Source organism: Strix aluco, chromosome 1, assembly GCF_031877795.1.
Source record: "Strix aluco isolate bStrAlu1 chromosome 1, bStrAlu1.hap1, whole genome shotgun sequence".
Taxonomy (NCBI): domain Eukaryota; kingdom Metazoa; phylum Chordata; class Aves; order Strigiformes; family Strigidae; genus Strix; species Strix aluco.
The window spans coordinates 104,984,708-105,001,658 of record NC_133931.1 but is presented as its reverse complement, the minus strand read 5'-3'; the positions used below and the strand labels follow the sequence as shown (position 1 = coordinate 105,001,658).

At 38.8% G+C, this 16,951-nt stretch overlaps 1 protein-coding gene across 2 annotated transcripts in view; it reads left to right on the top strand.

The window, feature by feature from the left end:
• The window catches only part of COL15A1 (collagen type XV alpha 1 chain), a 157,524-nt gene that overhangs the window by 55,212 nt on the left and 85,361 nt on the right, over positions 1–16,951 (top strand). For both annotated transcript variants that reach the window (XM_074830061.1, XM_074830054.1), the window contains exons 4-8: positions 401–475; positions 900–995; positions 9,476–9,602; positions 10,851–10,969; positions 16,790–16,918. In XM_074830061.1, the coding sequence (XP_074686162.1) occupies positions 401–475; positions 900–995; positions 9,476–9,602; positions 10,851–10,969; positions 16,790–16,918 (546 nt within the window). The remainder of the gene's footprint in view (positions 1–400; positions 476–899; positions 996–9,475; positions 9,603–10,850; positions 10,970–16,789; positions 16,919–16,951) is intronic.

The following is a 16,951-nucleotide window of genomic DNA, read 5'->3' as shown; positions in this document are numbered from 1 at the left end:
TAGTAGTTTTTGCATGCCATTTTTGGAGCTGCAGTGCACTTCTTAACTAGAAAAAGCAGACAGTGCTTTGCAGACTCTAGGACATAATCTAGGACTAGATCCTTTACTTGGGGCGCTAACAATACAGTGTAGCAATTGTATTATCATTGGGACATGATGATCATTTTATTATGGCAACTTCAATTTTTTCTACATTTTGCAAAAAGAAAACGTAAGAACATATTTACATTTTTAAACTGTGTTTATTATCATAAAATTTGATGCTTCAGATTATTTTCCAAGCAAATCAGAGCAAAGTCTGGGGTTTTTTGTTGATGTTTTATTCCCACCCCTTCACCTGCCCTTCACACATGCTACTTAAAATATTACATCCTTGAACTGTTTTTGTTGTTTCATGTAGGGCTCAATTCAACATCTGACAATCAAATCTGACCCAAGGGCTACTGAAGATCATTGTGAAGATGATGATCCTTATGTGAGTATTCTTATAAACACTTCTTTATCTATCCTCAGTGCCTCAGTCAAAGTAATTTGCCATTACACGTTTTTCATAAGACTAAATGTAGTATTACATTTTGGGAACACAGTATCGTACTTAAAACTATCTGCATGGGGGAATCTCTTTTTTTACTACACAGCCCCTAAAACTGTAATTTTTCAAAAAACATCATTTTCTTTTGTCTATAACACCTTTGAGAAAATGAACTATGACTGATTTTTCTGAAGGGTCATTTTTATGAAATGCTCTAAGTATTGAAATAACATCATCATGACACTGAGGCTTCACCAACAGAAAAAAAAAAAAAAAGTTTTTTCTGCATTGAAGTAGCCAATTCCTTGGAGATCATATTTTTTTCCCTGACTTTTCTGAACCTGCTATCATGATTACATTTGCACAGGCTTCAGGGGACATCAGTGGCAATGGCAGCATTCAAGAACGTGAAGGTATTTCTGAGACACAAGAAGCCCTTGCACCTTCTCATCTTCCCATAAGGGTAAATTTATTTGATTTATTTTCTTTACATTTCTCATTTAGTATTACTTTTTTAGATAGTGAGGTCTGGATTTTGTCGCCAGTTTTTCGTGTGTGGCAACTTCCAAAGCACCTGTGAGAAAAACATGCACCCATACATAAGAATGACTGCACTGTGCCAGACCAAAAATCTGGTATATTTGATAACAGTCAGCAACCAGTACTTTGGAGAGAGTATAATAACAGATCAGGAACATAAATATGACACTTACTGGGAATACTCTTTTACTCTGCAACAATGTCCATCTCAGGATATGCTTGAGTCAAGAGTGTATCTGTTTGGGTTTAGGGGACCTCAGCTGAATTTTTCACCCTTGAATTTCTTGTTTTGTTTTTTCAACTCATGGGAATTTTAGCATCCTCAGCTTCCTGCTGCAGAATTACTTAGCTTATTTAATGACATGTTTTGTGAAGGACGTTTACCTTGTGCTTGCCCTTCTGAACATGCTAGCTGCAGCTCTCATTTGGTGGTTGCTGGAAGACAGAGTAAACAGTTGTTCCTTACTCACCATAACATTTGTGATTTTAGAGATTCCTACCGCATCATGTTCCCCCTCGCATTTTGTGCCTTTTTGTGCACCATACCTCCTAATATGAAGAAAATTAACTCTATCCCAGTCCAAACCAGCACAACACTAGATTGTTCTTTCTCAACATAATCTCACTGTATTATTCACTGTTGCAGAGTACAAAAGGTAGAACTTTTCTTTATTAATGATCAAGTGTTACTGTTACGTTACTAAAAAATTAGTAACACATCTATGATTTACATGAACAGGGACCTAAAAGTGTAATAGCTATTGTTCATCACTATGAACCACTCCCAGGGAGTAAAAATGTCACATTTTCCTTTGATTTTCCAAATATATGAGATCTGTCTTGGGTCCCAAAATGTTATTTCAAGATCTGACAATGTCAAGGTAATACAGCAGTGTCACACCTTCTTCAGAAGACCTAGAAGTTGCCTACAGTTAACTCAAATGTCATAATTAAGCTAGAATCAATGCCCAGAAGGAAAAATGTCACAGCATTACAGAACATAATTTATTATTTGGTAATGATGAAGTTGCTTCATAAATGAAGAGGCAAAGTACACCTTTTCCTGATGCGCCTCTCAAAGACACACTTGCTCATCAATGATTATATCATTGCAAACATTTTTCCATTCAGCTGTAGTACTTTCACTTACTTTAATTTCTCCACAAATTACTGTATGTTTTGATGTTATTTTAATTTTCTTGTTAAAATGTTTTTAAGAATGTCTGGGAACCTGAACCAGGCTTTAAGTACACAAAACAATTTTCTCTGAAGTGCTACACCACAGTGTTAATAAAGTCAATGTGTATATATGGCAGCTTATCACCCTTAGAAAACAAGAAAGAAAGAAGCCTCTTCATAGCTCTTTTTTGTTCTACAGACACTTTTTTGGGTGGCAGATTGTCAATTTTTTGAACTGTGTAGAAACAATCTTCATTGTGTCTATGTACAGTCCCAGTTACTACTACAGTAACTCTTTGTATGAGCCAATCACAGAATGGATGATGATACATAGATTTCTGAGCCAACTAATCATAAGTCTGAAAGGCCAGTAAATTACTATTTTCTTCAAAATGCAAGAACTTCATGTGAAAGTATTTCCTGGGATCACACACATATTTTTTTCTAAAATGCCTGGGGATTTCAAAAGGCCATACCAGCATGTCAATAAATATGTAGTCTCCTTTAGCAAAATGTTTAACACTACTGCCAAATTAGAAATGTCTAAATGCAAATGACTCATGGGATTTGCATGCTTTCCAGACTGACTACCCATGGAGTTTTAATGAGTTTATTCTTTAGAAATATTAAACAAGAGACAGAGAAACAAATGACAATTTAACAATCAGTACAATCACTGGCAGATGTTTCTGAGAAAGTTTTATTTAACTGCTACTCTGAAAAAATAGCTGAACAAACTCTCCAAATCAGCACTTTGAAGGAAATTGCTATGCTGAGCTGAAATGAAACAAGTCAAAGGTCATACTTGAAAATGCAGTCTCTGAATAAAGACACTTAGCAATGTTGATGGTGTATATTTTAATTTGTGTTTCTCTGCTAAGTAGTTCCGTACTGTTCAGTAGGAATGGATAGCGTTCTTTGGACTATTTCAGAATATTTCCATTTAATGGGCCTTGTGAACCAGCAAAGAAGGCTTCAGTGAATCAGCAAAAAAGGCATGTTTAAAATCTGTAGAAAAGGTGTCTTTTCATAAAGAGTTTTTCTGTGGATTCCCTGTTAATTGATTATTTAGTCAAAAACTGTCCTTGGCATGTCTTATCTATAGGGATCTTCAGAAAAAGATTGTAATTTGAACTACTCTGTATGTCAGAAAGGCACTGCCAGAAAGGAAAAGTAGGGACCAACAATTTTCATTGCTGGATCACGAGTGTTCAAGCCATTTCATGTGTGTTGTACTACTGGGTTTGTGTGATTTTTTTTTTTTCCAGAAACAATACTATCCATTCTTTTTCATTAACCTTACTTCTTAATGAACTAGCAATCATAAAAATACAATCAAGGACCATAGAATGCTGGAGAGATGTTTTTCAGAGGGACCTTGACAGGCTTGAGAGGTGGGCCTGTGCAAACCTCATGAACCTCAACATGACCAAGTGCAAGGTCCTGCACATGGGTCAAGGAAATCCCAAGCACAAATACAGCCTGGTCAATGAGTGAATTGAGAGCAGCCCTATGGAGAGGGACTTAGGGGTATTAGTGGATGGAAAACTGGCTATGAGCCAGTAATGTGTGCTGGCAGCCCAGAAAGCCAATTGTATCCTAGGCTGCATCAAGAGAAGCGTGGCCAGCAAGTCGAGGGAGGGGATTCTCCCCCACTGCTCTGCTCCCAGAAGACGTCACCTGGAATACTCTGTCCAGCTCTGGGGCACCCAGAATAAGAAAGACATGGACCTGCTTGAGGGGGTCCAGAGGAGGACCACAAAGATGATTGGGGGCTGGAGCATCTCCCAGACTGAGACAGTTGGCGTTGTTCAGCCTACAGAAGAGAAGGCTCTTGGGAGACCTTATAGTGGCGTTCCAGTACTTAAAGGGGCCTACAGGAAAGATGGGGAGGGACTCTTTATCAGGGAGTGTAATGATAGGACAAGAGGTAATGGTTTTAAACTGAGAGAGTGTTGATTCAGATTAGATATACGGAAGAAATTCTTTACTGTGAAGGTGGTGAGACACTGGAACAGGTTGCCCAGAGAAGCTGTGGCTGCCCCCTCCCTGGCAGTGTTCAAGGCCAGGTTGGACGGGGCTTTGAGCAACCTGGTCTAGTGGAAGGTGTCCCTGCCCATGGCAGGGGGGTTGGAACTAGATGATCTTTAAGGTCCCTTCCAACCCAAACCGTTCTATGATTCTATGAATATATCAGATTGGAAGGAAGGTCATTTAGTCCAACCTCCTGCTCAAAACAGGGCCATCGGTCAGGTCTGATCACACTTTTCAGAGCTTTTCCAGTCTGGTCTTGGAAACATCTGAGGATGTGGACTGCAACAACCTCACTGTACAGCTTGTTCAAATGAAGGTCTGTCTTCATTGATGAAAATGAAGACATTGATGAAAATCCTTATATCCAAGCAGAATCTCTCTTGTTTCAACTTAATACCCATTGTCACTTGTCCTTCAGCCAGACACCACTGTGAAGACCCTAGCTCCATATCATTGATAAACCCTGTGTAGTTATTCTTAGGCTGCCACTAGGTCTCCCATAAGCCTTCTCCAGGCTGAAGAAGACAAGTTCCTTCAGCATTTCCTCACAGGACAAGTGCTCCAGCCCTTGTTTGTCTTGTAAGCTACTGCTGAACATACTCTAGTTTATTGATATCTGTCTCGTAACAGGAGACAAAACCAGGCACAGTGTTCTAGATGTTGTCTAACAAGCACTGAATAAATGAGCATAGTCACTTCCCTAGACCTACTAGCATGTAACCAGAGTTTCTGTTAACACAGCTTGCTTTGCTGCCAGGGCATGCTGCTGGTTCATATTCAGCTTGCTGTCACCAAGATCCTCAGGTCCTTCTCTGAAGAGCTGCTTCCCAGTTTGTCTGTCCCCAGATTGTGTCATTGCAAGGGGTTCTTCCTTCCCAGGTGCAGGACTTTGTGTTTGTCCTTGCTGAGTTTCATAAGGTTCATGTTAGCATGTTCCTCCAGACTACCCAGGTCCCTCTGGATGTCAGTCCTGCACTTGAGCATATTAATTGATGAACCTCCAACTCCCACTTTGGCATGATCTGCAAACTTTATGAGCAAGCACTCTGCTGTAATCAGAATCACTCAGGTGACTGACAAAGACGTTAAACAGAACAGATCCCAGAATGGACCCATTAACATGTCCCATTAAACACTATGCTCTGAGTTCAATCATCCAACTATTTTTTAACCCATTTTCTTTCTCTGCCATCCAGACCGTAATGTCCTAGGTTGGGTACAAGAATACCATGGGGGACAGTGTTGAAACTTTGCTAAAATCAAAGTGGATGACATCTACTGCTTTCTCATCATCCACAAATCCAGTCATTTTATCAGATAAGTCAATCAGGTTGGTCAGGCATGATTTACCCTGGGAAAATCCATGCTCATGGTTCCTAGTTACCTTCTTCTGCTTCATGTGCCTAGAAACATATTCCAAGAGAACTTGCCTCATGATTTTCCCAGAGATCAAAATGAGGTTGGCCAGTCTGTAGTGATATGGATTGTCCTTTTGGCTTTAGAGTAAATGTAATAATCTGAGAGTAAAGGTTGCAAATGAGTTTTGCCATTTTTAAACTATTTTTTATTATCCACACACTGATCACAAGAAATGTAAAAAGGTCTGAATTCTTTTCATAGGGATTCTAAAGTATGTTCTGGATGGCCTATTAGTATTTGGTATTCTGTATTTGTCACTGTTTCTTCATTCAGAATTAAATATAAAATCCACTGACAGATTTTACCTTTCAGTAAACTTCCCTCATCGTTTATTCTGTGGTCTTTACAGAAGTGACACACACACTTTTATACATATTGACAGAAATGAGCGTGGAACCAGACTTGTCTCAGTAGTGACAGACAACAAAAATTGTGAGTTGTAGCTGGGGAGGTTCGAGATGGATTTCAGGAAAGCTCTCTTCAATAGGATAATAGTGTAGCACTGGAACAGGTCACCAAAAGAGGATATCAAATCTCTGTCCTTAGAAGTTTTCAAGATTTGGTTAGACAAAGTCATGGCTGAGTTAATCTGGCTCTTACATGAGTCATCTACTTTCATGACCTCAAGAGGTTCCTTCCAGCTAAAATTTCTTCCATGTGCCCATGCATCCCATGTGAATCTTGACTCAGTGACATGGGTTGGGGGCCATTTTTTCTCTTATGTCTTTTGAAGTTCCCTGGCTGGACATAGAGGGGACAGAATAACAAAGAAAATGTGTCATTAGCACAAGAGAATGAAGTCCATCATGGAGAAAGTTGCTCTTTTCCAAGGGAGTGATTCCTAAATCACATTAACACAAGCTTTATCTTGATGTTGTGCCTGTGGCAACAGAGGTTACATTCAAGAAATTTCATTCTTACATTCTGAATGTCACACAAAAAACAGAGATCAGAGACCAGAGAGCCTGGGAAGACCTGCAGGGCTCTTACAGAGACCCAGAATGAAGGCTTGTCCTCAACAGTGTGAATCCTTCAGTGGCACCCTTTCTATTTCCTAACAGACTGGGCAATGTGGTGCCTAACATGGTCCTTGAAAATCGTGTGTACAGCCTAAGCACTTAGTTCTTAGGCCACAAAGTTTTCTCCCAGAAAATGTGGAAGGCACTGTGTTCCCTGTTAAGGAATGCTAAAACAAGTGCTTGCTGCACCCACGTCAGACCTCTCTCCTGTTCCTGGGGGATTTCTGTAAATTCTGGACCTTTCCTGAAGGAGGAAAATTGTCAGTGTCTGATTTGGGGTGTATGTATGGATGCTAAGAACTGTCAAAGAAGCAGCATAAACTACAAGGAGATGGTCTAGGTGACACAGAAAGTCTTTTCCTTATCACCAGAGGACAGAAAATCTAGAGAAAACAGTATCTGTGAATTTCCCAAGAAGCATTCTCTTCTGGGGGAAAGTTTTGTGATGGGCAGGACAGTAAGAGAATATGATGAATCTGGTTTTATGCACAGAGGCCAGAATAACCTTTTATAACTCTGGTTTTAGGTAGTTCTGAGTTCACTCCCCTGCGGGAGCTAGACTGTAACTGGCTGCCCTCTGTGTAGTGTTGTTCTACTCATTAGGAAATACAGATGGGAAAGCAAAGGGATTTATTGCTTCTCTGAGCTTCACTGACTTCTGAGCAGCTGTACCTATACAAATACTCCTTGCTATATGTATACAAGCATACTACTAGAGTTCTGTAAGAAAGATTGCTGTGGGCAGTGCACATGCAGTGGCATGTTGCTTTATTTTCTATGGGGCAGGAGATACTAAAATACCCACCTGTAATCTCCTAATCCATTTCCACATTGCCTTTGTGCACAGGGAGTGCATGTGGACAAGCAGAGGATATCTACCCTACCATTCTTTTACTAGACAGATCCTTTCAACTCCATTGGCTGGTGTTGATCACTAACCTTTGTGTGTGGTTATTAGATACCACTTCTTTATTCCACAGATATGTCTTCATGTCTAAACTGACTGGGATTATTTCAAGAGATTTTGTTGGGGTTTTTTTCCAATCACTTAAATAAATTACAAATGTACTTTTTTAATTATCCTAATTCTTCTAATTCTATCAGGCAGGTAATCACTACTATCTATCAAGTTTACATTCTTATGAGTATAGTGTGAGGTTTGGGTTGTTTTTATACTATCTTCAAGTAAATATCTCTATTTTTCCCATTGTTTTCTAGTGCAGAGAGTTAGATTTGGGATATTTACTAATATTGTGGGGGTTCTGTTTTATAGGTTTTTTTATTTATTTCTCAAAATGAAGCATGTAAATCTTTGTCCTACTGTTGCTTTATTTATCTTCCCAGTGAGAAATAAACATCAGGAATGATTTATAAACTGTGTGAATTATTTTCTACTGTTCATCTGAAGTATTGGTTATTCTGCATCAGAAGAGGGAAGTCACTGGACATTGCATTTAAAGGGAAAATTTGGTCTTCCTTTCTCAAAGTAGCCAAGACCCAGTCTTATTAACAATTTTAAAACACAAAACCCTTTAATACATGACCAGTTCAACACTGTAAGTTTTCTATGGTTCAGATATACAGGCTGCATAAAAAGCTTTATTGGTCTCTAAAGATTAATTTAAATATTTCTACACAGAATGTCAAGAACAAGGTATATAGTTATAAGAAAAATAAGAGCAGAGGGAACATGCATATGTTTATTTCTCAAGTGGAGTAAATAAAACTGAAATCAAATGAAAGTACTTTTGTCAGATATAGTGGGGATCAGAACCAGCCCACTGTGCAAAATATTTCCTTTCCCCCTCAAATGGAGCCCTAAAGCCTATTTTCAACATGTTTCTTAAAAACAAGAAGTATCTGGCAGGTTTTCCTCAATTATAAGGATATAAAACCAATGAGATAAAAATCATGCCAATGATGTTTACTTCTCTCCCTTTTGCTGACAACTCAGGAAGTATTTCAGCAAGTCCTATTATGCCATTTTGCACATCTTAACCTGGTTCAAGACCAGGATGCTTGGCCCGTTAAATCTACCCCAGGTTACCGTGGCAACATAATCACTTTTAAGTTTTATTTAAATTGAAAATCCAGGTTTGTGTAATGTAGTTCCCTCACTACACTAAGGCAGCATTTCTCCAGGTATCCAATTCCAGTAGGGAGTAGGCTCTTTACATTCCTACATGCGGCTGAAACCAGGTTATTGAAATGGCTTACCCAGAGCCAGCATAGGGAAGGGTGGGTACCAGCCAGCTCGAGGCTCTTTGACCTGCAGTGATATCTTCACATTCCTTGTGCCTTTCTCCCTCTCTATGGGTTTGTCAAGTGTACATCACTTGGTTTGGAGGAATGGAGTTCAAAGGTGGTGTGCTAGTGTTTCTCAAGAGTTTGACCAAATTAGTGTGACATCTGCTGATAAGAGAAACTAGATGTGTACTGTAAAGAGGAAAAATTAAATACAAGGTGAAACAAATTAAAAACTTGTATCTGAAAGAGGGTATATATATTGGCTATTAATAAATTTCAGTTTTTATGATAGCAATGACAGTTAATGTTTCTAAGGGCAACATAAGAGTAAGGACAGATACTGGCAAAATATTAAGTGGGAAAGATCTGGATTTCTGTTTTGTTTCATAAATGTGGTAGTTCTGATTACTATGCTTTGAGGAAGGTAATCTACTGATTCATGTTTTAAAATATGTGATAAGCCTTTTGTCTAAACAGTTCTTTGGGATTTTATATTTTTTTTTAGCCTGAAGATACATTGGCTGAGCCAGTGGAAGCCCCCCCAACTATATTGTCTTATCTGGAAGAAAACAATTTCTCTGGAAATCACGGATCAGAAGAAACCTCTGAAGAATCTAAACTTAAAGAACAAGGCACTGCCTCTTTGTTTTGGGGGGGTGGGGTCACTTACATTTTCTAGGTCTGATTCTGTCATTTCCCTGTGTACGAAAAGACACTGCAATATTTTGGGTACTGCCAGGAGTGAAAAATCCGATGGATTTGGATATCCTGTGTTTTAGAAAAGAATTGGCACATCAAACATTTGGTCTTTGAAACTGCAGTCTGCTAGACTGCAATTTGTTAATAGCAGCAAAGGTAGCAACTACAGTCACTGCTCAACACATCTGTCACTTTTCACTCCATAGAGGTGCTTATCTCAGTCATGGTTAAACATACAGAGAATAGATTTACACACCCATGATGTGAAAGTTTCAGTCACAGAACTGCGGTTTATATTTTGAAAAGAAAAAAAAATATTTGGATAAAACAAAGAAGCTGACCTGAGGAGCTGCTTCTCTGATACTCTGCAACACTCCCGTAAAGCGCAAGTGTTAGGCAAGGGGAATGAAAGAAGAAAAATCCTCTTCATTCTGCTCAGGTCAGTGAGAAGCTTGACACTTCTTGAGACATACTTCTGCAAATAGTGCTACTGGCTCTAAGACCATGTGACACATTTAAAAGGAAATTAAGATGAGTATTAAATTTGATGACATTTTGTTATAGTGAAGCACAGCCTTTCATGTAAAACTGAATACCACCACTGAATAAACAACTATATCCTTCCTATATTCCCTGCAAAGGATGTGAATCTGCCTAGTGCACCAGTGGGGTGTCTTGGATGCAAGTGTAGGCAGCAAAGTAAGAAGAGCAGGGCATAATGCACTGAGGAACCCAGTCCTCCACTTTTAAGACAATTTCAGTGCACTCCTAGAACACAGAAAGTAAAGCTAGTTATCTTAATAAGGTCAAAGACAATGTTCCTGTTTAAATTTCATACATACTTCAGATACTACCTGTTGTATATACCTCTTATTTTTTATGTTATATAGATGAGAAATAAACAACCATTAGACTAGAGCTTGAGGCAAAGAAGATGATGCAGTACAGTATTTGTCCTTAAACATTTGTTTTATAATTTTATTCTCACTTTTCTCTTTTTTTTCTTTCCTTTTAAAATTTTCAGAGTTATAAAATGACTGATATTAATCTTTGGAATGTATTTCAGTCATAATCTAAATTATTTCTTTTTTCATACAACTTACAGCATCTGCTCTGATAAATACCCCTGGGTGGGTTTTATTTTGCTTTGTCTCTCATAAAGAAGTGATTCTTTTATTTAGATTCAGGTGTCATCAAAACTGGACAAGGAAACAGTGAGTCTACCACTGTCACACAGAAAATCTTAAGAGAAGAAGATGGCTCTGGTGCTAGTGTTTTGCCAGGAGTAAGCAGAAAGAAGGTCTGTACAATGGATTTATCATATGCCTTACCTTTTTGTCCCAAGAGCAGGAAAACATATGAATTTTAGGTGCTTTTCTGAGTTGGTAACTATATCTATTCCATCTTAGCAAGATGCCAAAACAGAAGTTACTTTTAAAATGCTTGAATGTCTTCTCATGACATCAAACTGAAAAGCACTGACACAATGCAGAAGTTTGGATGTATAACCATTGAGATGGGCTAGAGATTTTTGACTGACAAAATTATTTGTTCTTTCAGGTTTTCATTTTTTCATTTTGCATTTAAGAATGTGAGAAGCAAAGAAAAGAACCAATGTAAATCCTCACCATAAAAGCCCACAATTTTTATTGCCTAAAAGCAAAGTCTTGGTCTTACTCACAGTAACTGCCTTGCAAGTGAAAGTCCTACTCCCTTTTTAGAAGTGTGGCATATAAACAGATTTAAAATTACACCCTTTGAATTATCACCAAGTGCTTCTGTGTGAAGTGCCAAGTGAAAAGAAGCATTTCATTATCACAGTGTTTCATTACCAGGTGACCCAAAACAGAAGACTAACACTAAAATGCACTAAACTCTGGAGGAATCCATGACTAAAATGTGTATCACTGGCTTTCCTTAGGTGCTCACAGACTAATCTGAAAATTTAGAGTTTATGCAAATTATCCCTTTATAAACCCCGTCCTACTTGAATTACTATCCAAGAGATTGATCCTATATTCTGTCTTGACAAGGGAATGGTGCATGGATTACACTGGAAAAGTGTCTGCAACTCCAAGTTATTTCTTTGAGAAGGCAGTGTATGTTGCTTCCTGAGAGCTGCATACATTAACACCCAGAGATGAAAAATCCATTAAAAAATTAACCATCAGTTTTCCTGGCATTCACAATAAAAAGATGCTCTGACTAATAAAATAGTAAGGCTGAACAACCTTTCCATCCTAGATGGCCTTATAAAGGACCAAAGTTGAGGCACATCAGTAAACTTGTTTGGGATCCTTGTATTACTCATGTCTGTGTCAGAGCAGTTACATGAATAAATGCTGTTTACAGCCATACCTAGCTTCTCTTTAGGCTGCCAGCACATTTTTTAAAGGTACTCTAGAAGAGGCGATATCTGGACACCTTTCACCTGTCAGAGATGCCTTCCAAAATTCCTTGTCAGGCTGTCTTGTAAGTGTCCAAGCAGAAATTCTTTTCAGGATACCTCCTGATGGGAAAAGGGATTCTAGAAAGTGTGTGTGGCACCATCAAGTGAGTTGTACACTGCTGAACAAAGGAAACTCTGACAAAGATGGTCTGTAATTTCATTGGCAATTCATTTCTGCCAGGACCAGGAATAACTATAAATCACAAGCAAAGTATTGAGAATAGTCGCATTTTCAAACTCACTTTTTGTCAAATCCCTTATAAAATTAGATACCCCTTTCTGGTAGACTCCTGTGAGCTTGGTTCCTAGACAAGGCAATTAAGAGAAAATTCAAGGCTGTAGCCTGTCTCTGCTTTGAGGTTCACACAGTGCTAAGAATGGGAGCCCTTTTACCTCCTAAAGAGAGAGTACTCCAGCCTCCACAACTGCAGGCACTAGAAACCCCAAAGGCAGTAACTATGCCATATGTAGCAAAGTCACCCGCTCTGGTGAGATACTGGGCTTTGAAAGAAACTGTGCCTATTGCATTTGTACGTTAATGTGTAACCTGGATTTTGTGTGATTCTGCAAATTAAAATTATGTATGCCCCTCATTTGGAATCCTGTGAGCTGGAGGGCTCCAGCTACTCAAATACTTGCCCTACTTGTTGATATATTTCAAAATAATCAGCTAGCAGTACATTTTTCATTAATTAACATTCCTGATCCAACAGCTACCACAGATTTTTCTAAACAGAAAATACATAACGATCTTTCCTTCCTCTTGCCTTTGTAACTCCTACGCCAAAAGTCCATTCTTTGTATTGTTTGAAACTGCAGTCAGTTATGACTGCTTCTGTTTGCCAGAAAACATATAGCATCAAGAATGACAGAAATTTTATTCTAAAGTTCTACATTGTGTGTTTTATTCAAGTTTTTAAGGTAACTCAGGTAACTCTTTACAGGGTTTTCTAGTGTTTCTGTGTTTATTTTTGTAAATTATAACAAGTGGCGAAATATTACATTAAGGATCAGCCACTGGAGCTGACATAAAAAAGCCTTTAATATTTGTTGGAGAACTTCCAAATATGATTCCTCTAACATTTTCATGCCTGTATTCACATTTTTTAAAAGTAGTAATTTTAATGTCAGGATGAACTATTGTACTTACTATCTAATTTTTTCAGTTTTGGGCCATTTTTCTTAAATAAAAATTCAGTCGATTTAAGTAGTGTGAGAAAAAATATTTAAATCTATTGTGACAAGTAGTTTTGCTACTTACTAATCTTTACAGGGTTTTTCCTGAATTTATGCCAATTTCCACATCTTTTTCACTAGATAGGTACCAATATACCAATATACCACTGTATAGATGGCTATACAATATGCTAATGAACAATCTTTTAGAAAATAATAGTAAAGAAAAATTGTTACTGCATTGAAAAATGGTCTTTGTGAGTACATGGTAGAATTAGCTCTATCTCTTGTAAGTTTACCATTGTACAAGATCCCCATTGTACCAGTTATGCAATTTGTAATCCAAATAATATGGGTGACACTGATTAGGCACAGCATTATATTTTCTCAATGTTGCATAGAAGTCAGACAAATGTCCCTCAGGAAAACTTGCTAAAGTCAGATCAACAGTGGTACTGTTAGCAAGCACACATAACAAAGAAAATTATGACCTTGTCAGACAAAAACAAGCTGATTTAACATCAAACCGAACCGAACCGAACCGAACCGAACCGAACCGAACCGAACAGAATAGAATAGAATAGAATAGAATAGAATAGAATAGAATAGAATAGAATAGAATAGAATAGAATAGAATAGAATAGAATAGAATAGAATAGAATAGAATAGAATAGAATATTTCAATTGGAAGGGATCTACAACAATCACCTAGTCCAACTGCCTGACCAATTGTGAGAGACGAGAAACCAGGCCTGCAAGAAACTAAGAAAAACAGCCTGAGTCACTTGTCTCCCTCATCTGAGCAGGACATGACACCAATTCAAGGCTGATCAAGTTAAAGAACGTTACTAAGGTCATTGTCCAAATGCCTCTTAAACACTGTCAGGCTTGGGGCATTGGCCACCTCTCTAGGAAGTCTGTTACAGGGTTTAACCACCCTCAGTAAAGAAATGCTTCCTAATGTCAAGTCTAAACCTCCCCTGGCACATCTTTAAACCATTCCCATGCATCCTATCAGTGGATCCCATGGAGAAAAGATCAGCACCTCCTCCTCCATTTCTCCTCCTCAGGAGGATGTAGAGAGCAATGAGGTCACGGCCCAACCTCCTTCTCTCCAAGCTAGACAAACCTAGTGTCCTCAGCTGCTCCTCATAGAAGCTTCCCAGCTTTTTTGCCTTCCTTAGGATGCATTCAGGGACCTTCACATCTTTCTTAAGTTGTGGGCTTCAGAACTGCACACAATACTCAAGATGAGGCTGCACCAACACTGAATACAGCGGGATAATCACCTCTTTTGACCAGCTGGTTACGCTGTGTTTGATGCACCCTGGGATGCAGTTTCCCCTCTTGGCTGCCAGGGCACACCACTGACTCATGTTGAGCCTCCTGTCAACCAGCACCCCCAGATCCCTTTCTGCAGGGCTGCTCTCCAGACACTCCTCTCCCAGTTTATACTTCTGCCCAGCCGTACTCCTTCCTAGGTGCAGAATCCAGCATTTCAACTTGTTACATTTCATCCCATTAATCATAGCCCAGTGTTCCAATCTATCTAGACCCTTCTGCAAGGCCTCTTGTCTGTCAAGAGAGTCAACAGCACCTAATTTAGTACCATCAGCAAACTTGCTAATGCTGCATTCAACTCCTGCATCCAGACCACTGATAAATATATTGAACAGAACTGGCCCTAGAATTGAGCCCTGAGGAACAGCACTGGTGACTGGTCACCAGCCAGATGTAGCCCCATTCACTGCAACCCTTTGATCCCTGCCCTTCAGCCAGTTCTTCAACCAGCACACCATGAATCCTCTCATCCCACAGCTGGACAACTTGTCCAGAAGAATGCTGTGAGGGACAGTATCAAAAGTCTTATTAAAACCCAGAAAAACTACATCCACTGCCTTCCTTTTTTCCTCTAGGCGTGTGACCTTATCATAAAAGCATAACAAATTACTTAGACAGGACTTTCCCTTTGTCAACCCATGCTGAGTGTGCCTGATTGTACTGTTCTTTAAATGCCTTTCAATAGTACCCAGTATAAGCTTCTCCATCATTTTTTCCAGGAACTGAGGCTAGGCTAGCTTTCAGCCTGGGACCTCCCCAGACTCCCAAGACCTTTGGTAAATGATTGAGAGAAGTTCTGCCATAACATCGCTAGTTCCTTCAGTACTTTAACAACCTGTATCAACAATCCTGTTATCTCACACAGGTCATGATCTTACCCACAGCTTAGTTAACTAGGTTCTCTTCTAAGACTTTTCCAGATGGGAAAAGTATCTCTAATGAGACCAGATGAAAAAATCTCTGGTCTTTGGGAACTTTCCTAGTGACAAAACCATAAAGATCTTTAAAAAATCAGCTAACAGCTCCTTTGATGAAAGCTGTCATCCTGGTAACTTTAAAATGCTTGGATAGTTACTATCTATCTACTAGTTTTGTTAGCTACTAATGGAACAAAAAATATTTCATTATTGCTATAAAATGTGAGTAAATCCTAGTGCTTGTTTCAAAATATTTCACTTAAATGTTTCTTCCTGTATACTGGACTGCAATTTAAATATGTATTATTGTCCGAGCTTCACCACTGAAAGGGTTTATTTTGTTTCTGTTGTATTTAAATTATTCTTTTTATTTTTCTTACTTTCTCTTGTCCAAATACTGATGCTTAGCAATTTTTTGCTCTTGCTTGTTTTCCCTTTTTCCTCTTTATTATCACTTTCCTTGTTTCATCTTCTGCCACTTTTCTTTTTAACCAAGCTTGATATGTAACCCTCTTTTGTTAGAGTTGTAGATCTCAGAGGAGTTCCTAAACATCTAGGAACATCCTAAACATTCTTTTAACTTTCAAAATTTTCTTCCAGACAGACTGCGTTTGTAATATTGGTCTTTTTCAAACCCCCATTATTGATTTAGACTGTGCAGTTTTGTGCAGATATGAAATTAGACCGTAGAATCACAGAATCATCTAGGTTGGAAAAGACCTAGAAGATCATCCAGTCCAACCATTAACCTAGCACTGACAGTTCCCAACTACACCATATCCCTCAGCGCTATGTCAACCCAACTCTTAAACACCTCCAGGGATGGGGACTCCACCACTCCCCTGGGCAGCCCATTCCAACGCCTAACAACCCGTTCTGTAAAGAAATGTTTCCTAATATCCAGTCTAAACCTTCCCTGGCACAACTTGAGGCCATTACCTCTTGTCCTATCACTTGTTACTTGGGTCATTTGTTACCATGGTCATTTGCATCTAGGTAACTAGCTCTCATTTTTTTCCAGCTCTATGAGCAATTTATTTGTACTTGCATGAACAATTTCTAATATGGAATGCCTTTGCTGAATGGACTATATTATTTGTATGGTGCCTAACACGTTTCTGACTGCATTGAACAAAGCAGAGGTTCTAGGAGAGAGGGAACAGAGGGGAAAAAAGAGAGAGAAAAATGGGAAAAGTAATGCAACACATTTTTCATATTTCATATTTTGATTACTCAGGGCCAGAAAGGTCAGGAAGGAGAGGATGGGCCCACAGGATCACCAGGAAGACCAGGAGTAGAAGATGTGCAGAAAAAAGATCAAGGACCTCCTGGACTTCCAGGGAAACTTGGACAACATGGTCAGCCTGTGAGTATTTTCTGCCTATTGAAAGAATGCATG